The sequence below is a fragment of the Leptonotus elevatus genome, chromosome 7, assembly GCF_054856555.1.
Source record: "Leptonotus elevatus isolate MCC_2025b chromosome 7, RoL_Lele_1.0, whole genome shotgun sequence".
In the NCBI taxonomy this organism is placed as follows: Eukaryota; Metazoa; Chordata; class Actinopteri; order Syngnathiformes; family Syngnathidae; genus Leptonotus; species Leptonotus elevatus.
Genome location: NC_141245.1, coordinates 18,662,163 through 18,682,868, shown reverse-complemented (window position 1 = coordinate 18,682,868; position 20,706 = coordinate 18,662,163). Strand labels below are relative to the sequence as shown.

At 39.4% G+C, this 20,706-nt stretch overlaps 2 protein-coding genes across 3 annotated transcripts in view; both read left to right on the top strand.

The window, feature by feature from the left end:
* Positions 1-1,728: 1,728 nt before the first annotated feature.
* Positions 1,729-13,118, top strand: mfsd1 (major facilitator superfamily domain containing 1). Of its 2 annotated transcripts, XM_086081577.1 has the most exons (17): positions 1,729-1,972; positions 2,126-2,178; positions 3,891-4,003; positions 4,088-4,130; positions 4,219-4,286; positions 4,667-4,775; positions 4,857-4,959; positions 6,402-6,500; positions 6,718-6,829; positions 7,840-7,896; positions 8,519-8,675; positions 8,911-9,008; positions 9,089-9,201; positions 9,279-9,326; positions 9,419-9,485; positions 10,769-10,874; positions 12,069-13,118. In XM_086081577.1, the coding sequence occupies exons 1-17, from the start codon at positions 1,795-1,797 to the stop codon at positions 12,126-12,128; spliced, it is 1,584 nt and encodes a 527-aa protein (XP_085937703.1). In that variant the 5' UTR covers positions 1,729-1,794; the 3' UTR covers positions 12,129-13,118. The 2 variants fall into 2 exon arrangements, with proteins under 2 accessions (XP_085937703.1, XP_085937704.1); XM_086081578.1 differs by lacking the exons at positions 10,769-10,874; positions 12,069-13,118 and adding an exon at positions 9,934-10,675 and having other exon boundaries at positions 1,731-1,972.
* Positions 13,119-15,217: 2,099 nt separating this feature from the next.
* schip1 (schwannomin interacting protein 1) overlaps positions 15,218-20,706 on the top strand; it is a 240,859-nt gene continuing 235,370 nt past the window's right edge. The window contains exons 1-2 of the mRNA XM_086080872.1: positions 15,218-15,381; positions 15,449-15,539. Coding sequence (XP_085936998.1) covers positions 15,359-15,381; positions 15,449-15,539 — 114 coding nt within the window. The 5' untranslated portion in view covers positions 15,218-15,358. The remainder of the gene's footprint in view (positions 15,382-15,448; positions 15,540-20,706) is intronic.

The window sequence follows — 20,706 nt, the reverse complement described above, 5'->3', positions numbered from 1 at the left end:
GCACCACTTCCTCTCTGAAGCATTTTTAGGACATTCCTAAAGTACTTGTGAAGGGATTAACATTACCTTTCACCTGATTTACAATCATGTCTGCATGCAGATTTGATTAATGTAATAATGAATTATGGTCTTCCGCCATCCCAACACGTATTGGCTTTACTGCAGAGGCTGATATTTGGTCAGGAAATTAACGAGCTATATTCGCCGCGGCCGGAGCCGCAGTTACTGGAGCCAGAAGAAAGGCCGTTTGTCACCCACCGATTAAATTCTCTGACAGCCGCGACGGTGACTTATGAGAAATTCTAAATGACATTCATGGAAATTAAATCAACTCTGTAGATAGTGTTGCTTGGCACCACATGCACGGACGCAGGTCGGGGTCAGGGAAGAGTCAAGACAGGTAGGGAAGAAGGCCTGACACGTGCATGTCACTGGTTGCTTCTAGTTGAACTTGGGTTTCTCTGCATGACTGAAATCATATTAAGCAAAGCAAAGCTTCGGTCTCTTAAATATTTAGGGTGAAACTTGAAACTTTTTTGTTTAAATCCTGTGCCATTTAGGGGTACTTATGATAGTTATGCTTAAGTGCTGTGAGGATTATGAGGGGTGTCCTTAGATCCTTAGGTCCTGCAATACTGTTCATATAAGAAGGATACTTTCCTTCCTTACAACATATCACATCTGTGACCTGTCTCTGTGCTAATACTTGTACTCTTTCACAATCATTTTATTATTTGGTTTAATATAGATATAGATTGTCATACATGAACTGATTCTATACATATTTCTAAATACAGAATGTACCTGTCCATGTATTAAAATATATTGTTATCTTATTTAATATACTTTTTCTTTATGGCTGATAATATATTGATTCAGTTACAATCATATGTATGATTATTTAGAATTCCAAGAGGTTATTACAGTTTTCTCATTTGACAGTATCACACAATGAAAAACAATACACACAAATATCTCCTGTCCTTATATATCACCTTTTTTAAATACTTCTCTAATTCAATTGAATCTGTGGATGATTAGTTGCAATTTGTAATTATTTGCCACTTTCATCCCATAATCTCTCATTCGGTGGTATCATCCCATTAAAAATGTAGACACATTTACACATCGTCCTCGTATGTGTTGGTGCTTGTCTTATTTAATTTTGTTTATGGATGATATTATATTTACCTGCCGAATTATACGTATGATTTCTAGTTGCAAGTTGTTTTCTTCCATTCTATAGTCTTTCCCATTCGTTAGTGTCATCAAACACCATATGCATCATTTCCGATATAGCCTTCCCCCATCTCTTAAAATGTATATATATATATATATATATATATATATATATATATATATATATATATATATATATATATATATATATATATATATATATATATATAATTTTTATTTATTTTTTGGGGCGCGAGTGTTGATACGCGACCATCAGTGGCCGGAAACGACGCTGTTGTGTGGAACCTGGAAGTCGGTAGTCCGTGGCATCTACCCCATTGCATTTTGTACAATTCTATTGTTGTAATTATGGAATAAATAATGTACAGTACTTAAATCTATTTTTTTTTTATACTTAAGCATTTCACTTATTTTAAGCATATGACCTAACAACAAACAGTCTGATTTGAAATCCAAACAAACTCTTTTTCGTCACTTCCGTTCCGGGTTCCTGACTTGTCTCCTGCAGTCACATGACTGACGTGCGCCAGGTCACGTGATGTGCCGCCTGCCGCTTATTCACTTCCGTCAACTTTTCCTCCGCGGATACTAAACATGGCGGACATCGAGGAGGACCGGACCCAGCTGCTGGCAGAAGCTGCGAATGATAACTCCGTGTCCGGCGGAGAGGAAAGCAGCGGCCGTGCCAGCACTCCGCTACCCGCCATTTGCGACCCAGCTCACGTCTTACACCGCGTCGTTGTCCTGGTTTTTATGTGCTTCCTCGGTTTCGGTAAGCAAGCAAAGGCGCCAGCGTGGAGTATCGGGCTTGCTTTTAAACTGTTGTTTACGTTAAAGAACCTTGAGCTTCACTTAACTCTAGTGTCACGTGCAAAGTTCAAATTGTTTGCTTGTGGTGTCCCCCCCCCCCCCCCCCCCCCCCCAGGAAGCTACTTCTGTTATGATAACCCTGCTTCTCTTCAGACTCAAGTCCTCCAGGTAAATTATCCCATTTGGTGGTGTAAAATGACAACACAACATCAGAGCATTATATATTTTTTTACTGCATTTAAGACATATGCCTCCAGAAAATCATGTTTAAAGTATAACCACAACAATATATCCATCTCGTAACAAACCAAATCCCTTCAATCCCCCATAGAAAAAGCACATGACAATGGCATTATTTAAAACGAGTTTTACTTTTTGTTTTTCTCTAATGGGATTTGCTTTAGTTTTTCAGTTTACAAGGAAACAATCCCATTGCCATAAAAAAAAGAAAAAAATCTTGATGATGTGTGATGTGAAAATAAATGTGAACACGATCCCTAATAAATGATCACTCTAGATGTTATCATAAAATTATCATAAAATGAGTCATCACGCTGTATGACAGCTGGGCTGTACACAGTGTTTTTCTCATTTTCATTCATTTTCTTTTCCAGGTAGAATTTTACAATTGAACACAAGAGAAACAATTCATACTGTAGTTTCATAATATCAACAACATATGTGACAGAAAAAAATGAGAAAAACAACCTGTAGGATTTTGCCTGAAAGGGAGTGGAAGTAAGAAAACTGTCTCATGAAGTTACAGTAAATAAAAAAGTAAAGTCAATACACCCCTGTTCGTGTAAGTTTTTGTGTGAAATAATAATAACAAAGCCACATCATTTCCACCCCCCCCCCCACCACCTAATGTGACCTATAACCTGTACAAATCAATATATGTGTTTTTGTATCTTTTCAAGAGCGGAAGCAAAAATAAACAACCGACATCATGTGTTGTGTTTGCGCCGATAACACCAGGCCACAAAGTTCAACCTTGTTTTTATGGCTTTTTTTTTAACATACCAATAATGCCTTTGTTTTTGTAGCCATGTTGTCGGTGCAAGCAGTGCAAATCAGTGAAGATAACTTTTGAATGACACAAGTAGCATACAAAATTGTCCCAAGCAATAACCTCGAACTAATTGATCAAATCAATTAATATCACAACAAGGCATGTGCCGATATTCGATTTTGTAGGTATGATAACCGTGAGCAAAACTATTGCGGTGTCACGTTATTAAAATTACAGCTCTAAAATATAAAAAAAATATATATATATTTGGGTAAATAAAAACTGATTTTGTTTTCATTCAAAAAATTCTATTTCATTTTTAAACAAAATATTAGAATATTTGGTACATTAATGAAGAAACTTGTACCGTGCTAAGTTTAAATAAATTAACGGTGACATTCTTTCTTGTTTTAATTCTTCTTAGCGAGTCACAGTGTCCCGCAACGGTTGAGGTATTTATAGAACAGACCCCAGTTACTTATGTTGTCTTTGTGGACACGCTTGCACCTACACGTGCACACTTACTTATTTATTTATTTATTTAAAGGACATTTACGCCTCTTATCCGCACCATCCACTCCTTTCCCTTCTTCCCTCTTTCTCTGCGTGTCAACTGCACGTCCACTCGCTGTAAAAGGAGAAGGAAGTTAATTCGAGGCAATTAACTTAAAATTGGCTTGTTTATGTAACTCAAGAAGAGCTCATTACCGGTGCCAGACATTATTAGCGGTTATTGAAACCTTGACTTTTTAAAACCACGGTAAATTGTCAAACCGGTTATCGGCCCATGTCTAATCACAACGCTTTTATTTCACTTGTTGTGTCTAGTTATAGTTGTCAAAATGCAACCAACTTGTGTTTTGTGAAGGATTTGGACCTGAACACGGCCAAGTTCATGCAGTTATATGCCTGGTACTCGTGGCCCAACGTCATCCTCTGCTTCTTTGGAGGATTTCTCATTGACAGGGTCTTTGGCATCAGGTACTGTCAGCATTTAATACGTTTAATGACTACCAAATGTGAACAAAAACATACCTGTATTTCCACATGATTTTTTCTTGTTAGGCTGGGAACCATCATCTTTTCCCTGTTTGTTTGTGTTGGACAGGTGGGTTTGTATTATGTTCCTGTTTTTATTCTCAAGACAAAAACTTGATCGAATGTGATTTTAATGGTTTTTTTTTTCACCCATACAGCTCATATTTGCCACTGGAGCTTTGGTGAATCATTTTTGGTTAATGGAAATTGGACGCTTTATATTTGGGTGAGCAACATATTTTATGTGGTCGTACTTTATTGGAAAACCACCACATTAGAAGTATATATTGTACTGTTAACCCTTCGATTTCAATTGGCACGTTAAAGATGAATGCAGGCAACCATTTTTCTTAAAAAGGATGTTTTGTTGAATATATTAATCCCAAATAAGGAAAATGAATGTTTTTATATACTCTGGCTAACTCAGCTATACAGTACTTTATAAAAATGTGCCTTTCTGGGAAAGTATTGCATTTTAGATGTATGTATGTATTTTTATAGAGGGATTAAGGGTTTAAGTGAGTTACCATTGTGATTATAATTTGGCTTTTAGTCTTAGTTGCTCTCCAAGCAGATGCCTGTTTTATGCTGTGTTGTTGTGTATAGAATTGGAGGGGAGTCCCTGGCCGTGGCCCAGAACACGTATGCCGTCAACTGGTTTAAAGGGAAGGAGCTCAACCTGGTGTTTGGTCTTCAGCTGAGCATGGCTCGCTTGGTAAAAACATCACTTTCTGCCCAACTAGTGTTCAGAAGCAGCTCATTGATACGTGAATGCATACACTCCCACGCTGTACAGGGCAGCACGGTGAATATGAACATCATGGGCTGGGTGTACAGCAAAGTGTCTCTCCTGGTCGGCGCTCCAGGTCACATCACGCTAGGCTGCTCGCTCATGATAGGTAAAGTAGCAATGTGAAATGTAGCAACATTCAGGATTGGGTTACGTATCTCTGGAGTTACTCGAGCCTTTAGTGGTTTTATTTAAAAATCTCACCCAACGGACTAGAAGGAGAAGTGAAAGTGCAACAGGCAGCTCGTGTGAATGACTAGTCACAGGAAGTGTCACTTCTATTTATTTTTAACACATCAGCTTTTAGAAACAAGTGTGTCAAGGAAATTACGACTTACTCAGCAACTTTGCCGGTGTTGTTGATTTATTCTTTGGGTTTCATGATGTCATGGTGTGCACTGGTGGTGACAATGTGTTATATGTTAACTCATTCACTCCCAGCCATTTTCACTGAAGCAACCCCCTTCGCTCCCGGCTGTTTTACTGGATTTTGACTGATTTTGCAAGGCCCACAGAATATTGTGTTCTATTGTTATAAAAACATGGAACCTACCAAAAGAAAGATTAGAGTCTCTTCTTTCATAAGGAAAATATAGTATATTTGTATCTGTTTCTGTTTTGCAGAAATTATCATTAGGATATAGCTAAATTTCCTCATTATTCACAATCCTGTTGAAAACGCTGGGGGAAAGAGCTTCTTGCAACATGGCCATTGTTGACCTCTTATACTCTGCTGCCACCTGCTGGTCGTCTTTTGTAATACTACCAGTGATTTAAGTGACCTATACAGGTCAGAGGCTGCATCAAATCCTTCTGTATGCCCTAGCATAAAAAAACATACATTTGGGACCATGGCAATATTTAAAATATAACTTTTTTATAAGTTTTTGGGAGAAAATTAGTTCAAAAGCAAACTTTTTTTTTTCCAACATGGCATGCATATGTCACTTAAATATAACACATTTTAGATCAACAAGTAGTCATTGCTGACACTTCAATATCCAATGCGTGGTTTTGTAAGTCTTGCCACACATTTCACTCTATGAAGCCTGTAATACAAGGCATTTTAGTTAAAAAAAAAACCAGTCAGGCCTTAGTTGTGTTTACTGTGGATGTGTATCACAAATCAACTTTCTTACCCATTACGATGAATGCACATGCATTCATGGCATTTACCGCCACAAACTGACTGTCCTTCCTTTGCAAGGAAATCAATGTGAATTGATGGTCGCCAGATGTTATGAAATATGCTAACACATCGAGAGTTTTGGATCTGTAGCACACTCTTTAAAAAAAAAAAAAAATCAGAAAAACTGACCAAGTGAATGCCTGTGTCTTGAAAAACTAATTCGAGTAAAAATAAGGTTGATGCTTTTCCTGTCTTTATGGGAGCTCTATTTTGAGGTTACCCCATGGCTGAAGTCAACAATTATTATCAGGGTTCTTGCCATGTGCTAAATTAAATTCAGCTATCATTGTAGCTTGAAATCTTTGCCATCAATATTTGCATCAATTACCATATTCAAGCTTAATCCTATTTTCTCTCCTCAGCTGCTGTAACCTGCTTTTTCTCGCTAATCTGCGCTCTGGTGCTGGCATTCCTCGACAAAAGAGCGGAGAAAATCCTCAAGAAGGAGCAGGGGAAAACAGGTAAAGCGTTCTGACTATGTTTTGTTTATGTCTCCTTTTGACCCCTAGTATCAACAGATTTACACTACGGGTAGTTATTTTCGCTGTCCACTTTTAGTTACAAATGATCTCTGACTTAATTAATATGCGCAGTAAAAAACATGGCTGTGACTTAATTATATATGTCTTTCTTTAAATTAGTTTCTGCTTCAATGCATATTTGTATCTTGACTGTCAGGCGAGGTAATTCAACTGACTGATGTGAAAGACTTCCCCTTGCCCCTGTGGATCATCTTCATCATTTGCGTGAGCTACTATGTGGCCATCTTCCCTTTTATTGGACTGGGACAGTGAGTACTACACAAGCGCCCACTCAGTCAACCAACAATCACTTTAAGTATTTTAATGTGTGTGTGTGTGTGTGTTTTTTAAAGAGGTTTTTATCATCCCTGAATTCACTGAAACACTATTATCAGCAAGGGGTAAACAAATAACCCAAATAATTGGATTACAAAAATGTTAAACACCAAATCTGCCTGGAAGTTTTTCAGGAATATTTTTTCTACAGACTTATACGCATCACTCCATGTAAAAAAAATAAGTTGGCGCGATGGCGACGAACTAGGACGAAACCGTTCACAAACTACAGAGCATGTCCATTGTTTGGGATTACTTTATTCCACCGCTAAAAAAATAACAAAGTGCAGTGTGTCTACTGCTCAATTGTTATCATTTCCACTCTTCTCTAGTTAATAGGAGAGCTGTGAGCTTGTCTTAGGAAATGTGCAACTGAATTTTGAATGAGACTATTTTATGTCTCATTAGAGTTGTTATTAAGTTTACAGATGCTATAACAATGCATATAATTTACAATAATAGTTTCTTATGGGGAGCACTGAGCGTCGTAGGCATCTGTCGAAAACATATTTATTGTCCTTGAGTGAATGAGGAAGAGAATTCAACTCCTAAACAAGACGTCATTATGTTTGAAGGGCACGCTAGGAGTAAAATAGAGCGCCTCGTTAGATGAGCACAATGTCCATGTGTGCAGTACGTTTTATTGGCACAACGCTGTATTATTATCAAGCCACAGAGGGGTGGAGGTGGGGGTCAGAAATGGAAAGTGGTTTTGAAAATGGCTCGGCGATGAGACAAATCAATTGACGTCGTCGCAACTTGAAAGATGCTCTCAAATCACTTAGTGACTGACATAGCTTCTCCACTCCACTCCACTGCGCTCCCAAAGCAAGTGGTTGCGTATTTGTAGTACAAATTTTAGCCAAAATGACGGATGCCAGAGGGAAAGCTGCTTAAGTGCAAGTGCTGAGCAACATCGTCATCTTGCCTACTTTGTCTCCAGGGTCTTCTTCATGGAGAAGTTCGACTTTTCCCCTGCTCAAGCCAGAGCTCTCAACAGGTAATTCACATCAGATGCAATTAATGGCTGCTGAGGAAATGTTTATACCAACACAGATATTTCATTTATCAGCATAATTGTTTACTTGCATTCTCCCCATAAATGTTTTTTTTCTCATTTACATCAGCTATAAATAGTCTACATAACTGAACAAATACCAGGTTTTGTGATTTCCATTTACAACAGGGTGTGCACACTTCTGCAGCCACATTCTCTCTCTCCAAATCTTTTTTTTTTTTAAAGAGTTTTCAAATTTTTATACAGAGACTGAAAAAATAATATTTGTTTTTATACAGGTACATTAAAAAAAAGTATTTTCTTTTCTTATTTATTTATTTATTTATTCATTCATTCATTCATTCATTCATTTATTAAACAGGAGTTGGTCTACTTCACTCTGCCTCTCATAAGTATATTTCTTGTCTAATCAATTCACTGTTGTGGTTATTGTGCCTTTCTGGAAATTACTTTGTTCTGGATTTGGATCGGCACCATATATTGCATGAAATTAATGAATGCCTTTTTTTTTTTATGTCTAAGTGGTAAAAATGAGATAAAAATCAGTGTTTTTATTTTTTTTAATAGTGTAATCCATCACCATGTGCCTTTCTGATTCCCTCAGCATCGTTTACATCATCTCGGCGCCGGCGTCTCCCGTTTTTGGCTTTGTGGTAGACAGGACGGGGAGGAACGTGATTTGGGTGATGTGCGCCGTGTGCGCCACGCTCGCCGCTCACATGATGCTGGCCTTTACTTTCTGGAGCCCTTGGATCGGCATGGTAACCTGTGAAATTCAGTTTCTGACACTAATGCTTTAATTAATGCAGTAATGGACCAACGAAAAATTAAGTTAGCTTTATGCTTTTTTTTCTTTTTTTTTTCGTTACCAGTTTTTTTTAATTGACAATTTGACGTTTGCAGTTTGCAATTTTATTCAATGTATTAATTAGTTATATTAATAATTATAATGTTATTCTTGTAGATTATATAATCTCGCTTCTTTGTGTCTTCCAGTCGCTGATGGGCTTGTCCTACTCCCTCTTGGCATGCGCACTGTGGCCCATGGTGGCCTTTGTGGTACCTGAGCACCAGCTGGGGACAGCTTATGGCTTGTACGTACCCTTTGATTTATTTTCCTTCTAATGAACTGTTGTTTATTGTGTTTCATTGATGGTGATGTTCCTCGCTGTAGCATGCAGTCCATCCAAAACCTGGGATTAGCTCTCATCGCCATGGCAGCAGGAGCCATCCTCGACACCAGAGGATACCTGTTTCTGCAAGTCTTTTTCTGTGCCTGCATCTGCAGTAAGTCTTTTTTTTTTTTTTTCATGATTGACAGTATTTTGGGGATTTTTCCACATTTGTGCTCTCTTGTCTTGCAGTGGCATTGATGGCGGTGGTGATGCTTTACTTAGCGGATTATCTAAGAGGTAAGAGTATATTTTATCCGTGCTGGTGAAGAAGCCCTTCGCTCCTCTCCTCTTAATCACTTCCATCTCCTCTCGTGTGTCTCTCCCTCCAGGAGGAGATTTGAACCGGTCAGCTGCAGCCAGAGCCAAACTCTTGAAAGAAGCCACTTCAGATGCTGAGTGAGTAGCAGCCGCTCTTCACCCGCCGCCGTCGCTTTTCCGCCCACTCGCAGGCGTCTTAGAAACGTAATGAACAACCCACTCGTCTAATCAAATGGCGCACACATATTTGTGGCTGTTCTGAGAGTTGCTCTGCACATTTTCACCCCGAGCTGAATCGTCTATTTAGTCTGATGGTACGTCTACCCTCACCAGCCACTTCATTAGGTACACCAGCGCAATGAGATCTAATCTGTTAAAGACAATGTTAGACATGATGGAAGAAACCTTTCAGCACTTTACACTTGTTGATGTAATGTTGCACTAGTTGTTTTGGTGGGCCACATTTTACTTTCTGTTCTCATTTTTGCACGGTGTGTTCACAGTGGTGGAAATGAGGTCACATCTGTTTATCTTTGTTGCCTTCCACTGACTAATGCTTCTCCCTGCTGTAATTGCTATTTTCCAGATGATGATGATGTTGATGGTGATGATGAGGGATCGCTCACGGTCCTGGGCATACAGAGGCAGCAGGCCGCACTGTCCACCCCTCAGCTGTCAATCATAGGCCGTGGGGGTCAGGACTGCGGGATTTTGTCACTCTGCCCAGTGCTGCCATCTGTGGCGCATCCCCACCACAAATGACTGAATATCTGGATGTAACGTCTGACTTCTTTTTTTTTTTTTCTTCTTCTGTTTAAGAAGAAATGTATCATTTTAAAGCCTTTTCAATATTGAAATGGAGAGGAGCCTTTCAACCCAAGATACCAAAATACCTTATCCTCTGGACTCATTTTTTCAAGTGCATTTTAATGTTATGCTGTCTTTTGTACATATCATTTATGGGGGGGGGGGGAATCGTGGATTCTCTCCAAGCGAGAATTAATCATACGCACTATGGCACGGCAATGGTGACTACTTTAAAAGGGCATTGCACTTTAATTGCAGTCTTCATTGTCATGTAATTATGTTATCTGCTCTTCACTGGTTTGGAGATTCATTAGTACATTTTTTTTTTTCATTTAAAACCACTCAATGATATTTTTCTATTTTTAAAAAGTTGTATTAATGTGTTCTTTTGAGGACAGTTTATTACAAGTGAAAATGATTGATGCACTACAGCAGGTATCTAAAGTTCTACAAACCGCTTGAACAAACATGAATTGGTTTTGTAAAACCAAGTACATTTTTGGAATAAACATCTTTCTGAACACCGCAGTCGGTTTTTATTTTATTCTCCACAGTGAGTATGTGAGGTTTTTTGTGTTTATGGACCTGCTCAAAGTCTTGACGTTTTGTTGTAGGAACATGCGGCGGCCCAGTCAGCTGACAGAAGGCGATGTGGCTAGACTGTCACCAATGTCTGCATTTGGATTGCGCAACCGCTATCTCTCCAAGCTTGGAGCACAGGTATCATGCACACAATTAGTCTCGTAGTAGACACAATACCATTTATTATAATTAACATTCTTAAATATATAGCACTATTTTCTTCCAATTTGTTTTCATCCCTCCCCCTTCCCCAAGGGAGACCTTTATAATTAAAATGGTCTGTTTTTTGTGTACAGCTATCTTGACACCATCAAGCCTTTATTGATATAAGTAGTTTTTAACATTCTTGTCTTTTTAAAGTCCTTGTTCTATGGTCATTATCTTGTTAATTCTTTCCTGTCACTGGTATGACCCCCCTACCCCCCACCAACCCAAAAATAAAGAAAAACAAGAACCAAGGAAAACTCAAAACAAGAAAATAATAAAATAAATCTATAAAAATAGAGTTGGTTTGAGTTGCGTGATGGGAGTCAACGTCCTAACTGCATGGTTTGCAATTCCAAGTTGAACAATTATAGTCTAGCTATCTAGCCAAACTAAAGAACACTTCCTTAGCTCATTCACGCCCAGCCATTTTCACTGAAGCAACCCCCTTTGCTCCCGGCTGGTTTACTGGATTTTGACTGATTTTGCAAGGCCCACAGAATATTGTGTTATACCAAAAAAAGTCTCTTCTTTCATCAGGAAAAAAGTATATTTGTATCTGTTTCCATTTTGCAGCAATAAGCATTAGAATATAGCTAAGTTTCATCATTATACACTTTATTATTATTTCTGTTGAAAACACTGGCAAAAAAATTGTTGCAACATGGCCCTGGCTGATCTCTTATACTCTGCTCCCACCTGCTGGCCATTTTTTGTGATAACTACCATTGCTTTGGGTGACCTCTTCAAGGTCAGAGGCTGCATCATAGCCTTCTGTACGCTCTAGCATAAAAAAAAACACAAACAATGTATAAATACGTTTTTGGGACCATGGCAAATTAGTTAATAAAAAAAAAAAACGGTGAATGCGCATAGAAAACTGGTGAGGTTCAGTACCTCCAACAATGTTAAGAACCACTGCTTTTGAGGCATATTTGTTCAAGAAAATGCTCATTCGACTTCTGGGATTTGGCCATAATTCATTAGGCCTATAATGTGCTCCTTCAGGTCTTGATGGTGAGCCAGAAGGATTGATTTTAATGCCCCGCTGATGTATTTGTTTATCCATCACCACCTCCTCAGCTCCAAATGAGGTCTTCTCCTGCTCTTTTTCCTTTCTGCTCTCAGCTGCCAGGCCACTGTTCCAGCCATCTGTCATCGCTTGCCCACAGGAGCGTTCTCAAGTGATGCCCTTCATTCGGCCGGCTGAACTCCTTTAGCGATGCGACTCCAGACAAGTATGCAATGACAATAAGAAATGGGAGAGAGAGTGTTTACCACCTTGTGAACTTGTAGACATCACGTTTGTACCTTCAAGCCACTTTCAACCTTCACACGGGTGATTGTTATTCCGGCTGTGTGGACAGGTATCTTTTTTTTCCCCCTTCCCTTGTTTGGGTTCAATTAATTTGTCAGTTTGGGACACAGAGCACAGATGCTGTTTTGCTGCATTTTATGCTTGGCACGTTCTAAAAAAAAAAAATGTTACAACCAGTGCAACCTCACAGTTACACTCAGAGGGGTGCGTTGAGACAAATTGGGGACCGTCAAGATCAAACTCCTTCAATTCACATCGTTTTTATTTATTTGCATTCACAGTCACAGCCTTGTGAATTGTCCAAACGCTTAGGGCGACTCAGCACATTCGCCACTTTTACAGTCCCTGCAGTTGTTTTATAGCATGCGTTAAATTACTTAACCCATACGTGCTAAATAGGATGAATCAGACCTGTTTAATATTAACTAATACCTATAAAATAAAGAGTTATTAAAACCGAGCGGGGGGGAAAAAAAGAAGCTTGTTAACAGTCTGGAGTCTGGACCAGAGTTATTCCTGCACTCATCAGAAATGGGGGTACAGGAGGAATCAATTGCTCTCCTCAAGGAGTGATCTACACTAATGTAACTCTCAAGATTAAGTATTGGACACTAAAGCCGCATTTGCACCGAAAGTTAAACCAACTTTTAGTTATTGATACTTCCTGAAAGTTTCCTGTGGCCAACTGAGTGTCCCCTTGGGCCCTAATGTTCCTGCAGTGCGATGCACCTTTTCCAGGGCCAAAGTGTGCAAAAAGTGTACTTTTAAGGGCGCCACCAGAGTACCAAGACGGCCCCAAAGTGACAGGATCACGGTCGCTTGTCTTTCCTTTGATTGTTACTGCTGCTTCACAACAAAATAAAATCATTAGAGCTGGAAGGAGTTTTTTTTTTTAAGTATGTTTTTTTCCATGACATAGGAAACAAAAGTTTTGCAGCCATTTTCTTACCCCCTTATGCGATTCCCCAAAACAAATCAATTATAGATACAAAATCATGAGAATTTAAAAAGTTGTGTATTAGGTTTGAGTGAGTCTGATAATAATAATATGTTTCCATTCCCAAGTCCAAGTCAAGGATTCTAAAGTGTTTTCTTCCCCCACAATATCATGTCCCTAAATTACCCCAATGAGCACACGCACTAACCTACGCTAAAGGTAATGCAGTAGTTCTCAATGGGGAGTGGTGGGGTTAATGTTCCTGAGTCAAAAAATAATGTGTATATTGTAATTATGTGGAACCTCAGTTGAGGAAGAGTAGAGGTACTCAGGTGCAAATATTAAAAGGCCAACAATTAATTTATTTTTCAATGAGTCAAAGGTCCATTTGTCAAGGTCAGTCAGGTCACACGCGATAATATAGAGAAATTCAAAGCGAAATGTCATTTTCATTTCATCATTCACAAAAGCAGAAAAAAAAATTATGTCCATTTTGACATAAAGTGTTTTCTGAGATTGGTCATGTGACACTCGCAAGCTCAGCCGTGATTGGTCGTTACCTGTGATGACATTTTCAGTTGACAGCAAGTAGCAAAATGTTCGCCCCCTGAGATGGATAAAAGCGTGTGGATTTTGCTTCTTTATTCATGTTTCACAATCATAATGTTAATCAGAATACTGTCTTTAGATTAGTGGGGCTGCATTGAATTTCTTAATTTAAGGCTTCCCCTTTAATGACAATAACTAAAACACAAATAGGTGACAGCTTTGCTCTGCAAACACTCCCTGTACCCTCTTCCTTTGTGTCTCAGGTAAAGTGTGATTAATTTTACTTTTTTTTTGTATTACACACTTTTCATTACACTTTTAAGGCATGTTGGAACATTAAAACACTGCCAGTACACTTTAAAACAAATTAATTAGTTTTTTTTTGTATAACTTAGACCAATTTGAAAGTCAGCACCACAGCAAATTGTGTTCAACTTTGAAGAATCCAAATGATCACGTTGGAAGATGTAGTTGTAGTCTAAAGTGGGGAATAATAAAGATTAAATAATGCGAATACACTTGCATCTTCATAAATAAGAATTGTTATAATAAAGTGAACTTCAGTAGTTCAAGTCAAAAAGCAGCTCATATACAGTACGTAGTTTGATTAGCTTATAGGTAATGAAAATCCACAATTCACCATCTCAAGAAATATTATTACAAAAGAAACAATCAAAATTCTTATTAATATGAAAATGAAGTAGGAATTGGCCTTCTGAAATGTGTTTAGAGCTCTCTTTTTACAGTTTATTACAGAATGCCATCTAATGTAGAGCTGTCAAAATTAATTCACTACTCAACAAATAATCGATTATCAAATTAATCGATAACTATTTGAGTAATTGTATGGAGACTTTTTTATTTATTTATTTAAATCTAAAATTGTCCAAATCCTCTGATTTCAGCAGGTCAACAGTAATTGTTCACAAAAATTAATCCGATTAATCGGTGAAATAATTCAGTGGCTCTCCACCGGTCCTCGAGTACCCTTATCCAGCCTGTTTTCCATCTCTCCCTCAGCCAACACATCTGAGGATCATTATCAGGCTTCATGCAGACCTTTCTGATTCGCTGATCGTTTGAAACACCTGTGTTGGCTGAGGGAGACATAGAAAACAGACTGGATAGGGGTACTTGAGGACCGTGGTTGAGAACTGCTGAAATAATCGATAGATTTAACAATTGTAAAAATATTTGTTAGACAGCACTAATCTAATGTTGAGTTTTCCCCCATCTCAAAACATTTGAGTGAGTTTTAAATAAAATGTTGTTGTTGGCATGACCACCGACTATAGAGAAGGATGTCATGCTCTTCATTCATCTCGCACTTTTTTGGTGCATTTCCAAAGCACGCACTTCCAACGTGCACTAATGCATGCAGTGACACGCTGTATAAAAACGCGCGCACGCAGTCAGCATCCGATTGGCTGCGAGGAATCGACCCCCCCCCCCCCTCCCACCCCCCCAACCTACCTACCCACCCCCTCCAAACCAAGTCAGGTCATCTTTCCGGCTGCTCCCCTCTCAAAGTGTCCACTTGATCCGTGACTGGCTGCGGACAGAAGGGGAAAGCGCCTGCAAGAGAACGAGCGAGCGAGCGAGAGGGACGGCGCCATGCTGAGGAACTCCACGCACAGGTTGGTGTCGCTCCGCCGCTTCCTATCGTGCCGCGCTCTAGCGCTAACTTGAGCGCCGTCCTTGCAGAGGCATGCATCCGGGAGAGGAGGCGAGGATGCGCGGCGGGAGTAGCGTGGCGCGGGAGAGGAGACACCTTGCCCTGCTCATCGACAACCAGGTGAGACATTTTTTGTTCTTCTCCCTTTTGGAGCGGCAGTCTTAGCGTGGGTCGGATTCATGCAACAGAAAAAATGTTTGTGTGGGTGGATCTCGTCCTCTTCCTCCTCACTCTCTCTCTCTCTTTCTCTCTCCAGCCTGAGTGGCACAAGCAATGATGTAATCCACTTTCTGGGCTTTTAAACGGGAGCAGGAAGTTGATCAGACGACGTGGAGGCTCATTGATTAGAATAAAAAGCAGCAGAGATAGAAGAAGTAAAGTGGAGCCATTTGCACAACATTATCAGGCTCGCTCCAAGCCAATATGCAACTTTAATTGCGGAGGTTTTCGCCTCCCTGTAGTTCAAATGGATGGATTCAATTTGGTTTTATCTGAATAGGCTTGTAGACACTTTTTTTTTATTTGCCATGGCAACACCTTTAATCCTCCTAAAGGTACTCCTTCAGCCAGATGGTGTCTTTTTACATTACAGAGAAAACGACGCTGTTCTTTAAGCGCATCATTGGACCAAGGGGAGCAATTTTCCCTTTAAGGAACCTGATAGTTACGTTATACATTGTCGGTATACTACACCCAAAGTACAACATTGTGCTGTTTAGAGATGCAAGTGACATTGATTTTGTAGTATAGACAGTTTTTCATAATGGGGAGCAAATTTGGCCTTAAAAAATAGCAAAGCTTTTATGCCTGAGCCTAATATGTCACATTTATTGGTACAGAAATGGATGAGCAACTGCACTCTAGAAATTCTGTTGTAATTAACTCATTCACTCACAGCCATTTTCACTGAAGCAACCCCCTTTGCTCCCATCAGTTTACTGGATTTTGACTGATTTTGCAAGGCCCACAGAATATTGTGTTCTATTGCTATAAAAACATGGAACCTACCAAAGGAAAACTTTCTTTCATCAGGAAAAAAAAGTATATTTGTATCTGTTTCCGTTTTGCAGCAATTAGTATTACAATATAGCTAAATTTCATCATTATTCACAAATCTGTGTAAAACACTGGGGAAAAGAGAGCCTTTTGCAACATGGCCCTGGTTGAGCTCGTATCATCTGCTGCCACCTGCTGGCCATTTTTTTAAATAACTACCATTACTTTAAGCGTTCTCTTAAGCTGCACCAAAGCCTTGTATGCTCTAGCATTAAAAAAAAAAAAAAAACATAAAAAATGTATAAATACGTTTTTGGGACCATGGTAATATTTAAAATAGAATGTATTTATGTTTTTGGGAGCAAATGAGTTAAGAACAGGATAGATTAGTAATAAAACATTTCATCGGACTCTTAAAATAATGACCAAACTCATAACTCATATTTTGACCCCCAAAAAAACCACCTCCTCAGAGAGATCTAAATGAATCTGATTATTCAGTTCTATCCCTGAAATGAAATTATTAATACTAGTGATGTTCGATACCACTTTTTTTCAGGCCGATACAAGTACGAGTACTCAACTCTTAAGTATTGACGGTACCGATACTAGTAATAAGTACTGATACTTTACTTTACTTACTTTATTTCAGACACAAGAGTATAAATAAACAACAGCAAGAAAATAAATAATGAAAACATCAAAACACCGATATCACTAATTCTTTTGATACGTAACATTTCCCCTAAAAACAATGATAGATAATTTTAAAGAAAGACAACCTATACAACCTAATATAGGGTTTTTTCTTAAAATTTCATTTATGGAATTTCTAGTTCCTGATTGTAAATAGGCCACAAGAGTTGTGAGTACCAATACCTTAAAATTAGGCCCCGTATCCGCCCAATACGATACCTGGTATCGGTACTTGCCCATCCCTAATTAATACATATAACATAACCAGCATTTGTTTTCTGAAACATTATAATTTGGGTACTTGATACAACTTTTTCACTTCTGATACGATAGTGATATTGCAGCCTAGAGTACTTTCCAATACCGATATCGATCTGGTATGATATCAGCAGGAATTATTCATTAAAAAAAAAAAAATTTATGAAATGTTGGAAGAGATTTGATCAAGTGATATTATTCAATCAAATAACAAATAGTCAGCAACAGTAGGTATGAGACGATTTAAGCAGATTTTGGATTACTTGTATATGAGTGCTAATATTAGAGATTTTGGATGTAATCCGACAGTGTTTTTTTTTGTTTTTTTTGGGGATATCAATATCGGATGGGGACACTCCACGACTTCCATTCTTTTAGGAGCGTGACCCTTCATTTATTGTTATTTTCCCAGTCGCATGCTTCCTGCAAGCATCGCGGTGCGCAAGTTCACCTGCTAGCAATGAGCTGCTGAATATTTGATGCCCGTGATGTAGTGTTGCGCATTATTGGCGGCTGAGGAGCAGTGCGAACGCTGTTCCATCACACGCCAATATATTAATATAGTGCAACATACACACACACACATGCACGGGCAGACATATGTGCGCACACACGGACAGCGCTGCTTAAACTTGCTCCATTTTTTTCTCTTTGGAATCGGCTCCAAACCATTTGCACTTCTCCACCTGACAGTAGAGTTTCATTATCCCCCAAAATGACATTTCCCAAAATTGACGCAGCTTATCTCCTCGAGAGGAGTTCACCTCCGTGGAGGACACTTGCTGCCCCCCCTGGAGAAAGCTCTATAAGCAGTAATCGGCGTGTGAAATATGAGTGAGGATATAGAAATGCAGTTTATTGGATATAGAGGCCGCTCCACTTGCTGGTGTCTGTGGGAGTGATTCAGGTTCATCACTCAGGCGTGCCCCCCCCCCCCCCCCTTCTTCATTCCACCCACCCCACCCCACCGCTGAGACACGTTCATCTGTCCAGCTATTACCCCATAATCAATGGGACAGCACAGTTTTTACGGCCAACGGGCTGGTGCTGTTAACCATTTTACACAGAGCTTATTTAAGTAGCGCGCCACAGGGAGGGGGCGCCCCCCTCCCCTCCCTTAACGGGGTTAGGCATGAAATACACAGTGCAGGTGGCATTGTTGACGCAGCACTTGTAGCTGGAATGATGAAGTCATCCATCACCATCCAGCATGAGGTCGCTCCTGATCCGAGCGCCCCAGCTTGCAACGCTCTTAATCAGAACATCTGCTCACGGCTCAACCTGGAAGCACAGATGCTGTGATCGAAGTCGGAGGATGTTAATGACGGAGGTTATCATTTTTCTCAAGTGTGTGATACGTACATACCGGCAACAATATTTTAACATGATTGTAAGATGCATTGTGTTTTTGTTTTGTGTTTTGCATCATACCTAAAGCTGTTTTGCTAAGACATCTGCAATACTGTTAATTGAATGTCTCTGTGACAATGTCAATCCAAATTTCTGTGTGTAATCCTAATTAAAAACTGATACGGATGTAAGGATATCCAAACATCACAATAAATTATCACAATATGAACCTCAAGGATACGATAAATTATCACAATATTGTGGCACGGTTGAGATATATATATATATATATATATATTTATAAAACTCACGATGCACGCAGACATTGTGAATCAAGTCAATTTGTGGAGGAACTCAAATGTGTTGCGTTCCCTTTCATCTGGCCATTAGTGTGTGTCTTCCACGTAAGTGACTAAAACATGCCTAATTAAAATGAAACTGCACTCGCCAACGTTAGCAGCTAACTAGCCAAAAAGCTTACCGAGACGGCAGTGCTTTTACGGCAGCAATTGAATCAACCCGCTTCCTTTTTACATGCTCGTGAGTCACCGTCTGCTGCCATGAAGGGCAAATTCCGCCTTGACGATTTTTTAGCTCAGTTGTCGGTTAGCCAAGTTATTGTTAGCTTTTTCCGGGATTAGGGTTTGTCAAGGATAAAAAGGCAGGCAAGGCCGTGCAAGATTCGGAGGCAGTTTTGAGCCTAAAACAGACATCAATTGTGAAATGAGTCAATGATTTATGTTACTTAAATTAAAAGAAGTAAGAGTAGTAGAAGAATAAATATTGAAGGAGATGCTTGGTATACTGTTCGGCTTACCTGGTAACTCGATTGTGTAGAACTGAACTACTTCATACTGAGGTTTGTTTCTAATATTCTGGAGATCTTTTTTTAGTGAGATAAAAGTGATTATCCAGTGCCAGACTCTTTCTAAAGACACAATATTTGAACTCTTGTATTAGATTTCATTAGCTGTGCCTATAAATGAGTCGGCCTGCGAGTGTAAACCCTGGTTGTGTGTAGTAGCTGTTGAGTGTTGCCATGTTTGTAGTCATTTTCCTGCCATTACCATGCCTTGCGGGGTTGAGAGTATCGTCTCAATGAGTGAGCTTGCGCTTTGATCACTGAAAAAAAACAACTCATCGTGATGGAAGCCAGCGTGCGTGCGTGCGTGAACAGGCTTTCATTCCCCCCCTCTCACCGTATGTTAGCCAGAGCCTCTCTCTACCGGTAAATCGTAGCGGCGGGAATAGTTTCAAGTGCTCCATTTTGCATTTTGGTACACTGTGTGATCATGTTCTCGCTCTCCTCGCCTCGCCGATGTCTCTTTCTTCTTCTTCATCTGGTCCTTACCTCGCATTAGATATGTGCCCCCCCCCCCCCCCCGAATACTCTTTTCAAATATTTTTACGCATAAATGCCTTTAAAGCACAAGGATATACAACTACAATAATGAATTCCAATTGTATTTAATTAGCTGGAATTACATTTGGACACGTTAAGAAAGAGAACTAGGTGAACTTTTGATCAGCTTTTAATCGAGATCAACTGTCAATCAAAATGTGTTTTTAATTAAATGACTGATGATGATGAATGAATGGTCACACGTATCATACGTACCAGAAATTGCCACTGGCAGCCTTTGACTTTGGGATTCAGAGTGTGAAAAACGTTAGTACCCATAAAGACTATAACAACTTGTGGTAGAGATGCATCACAAAACACAAATATAAATGAAATAGGCAGACAAAAGATTTATATGGTTGTTTAATTCCACACTTGACGGGTGGGTCGGCGCTCCAGAGACCCAATTATTTGTTTTCAAGCAATTAAAAAGTCGATTTTTCATAATATGCTCCTTTTAAATGAAATTGATTTACGCTAATTCAGACCTAATGCACATCTCGACTGCTGCGGCTCCTTTTCATCAGTCACTTCCTCGCGTGTCCAGCTGCAGCTCACCAGACATTAGTCCGATGCAGATGTGTC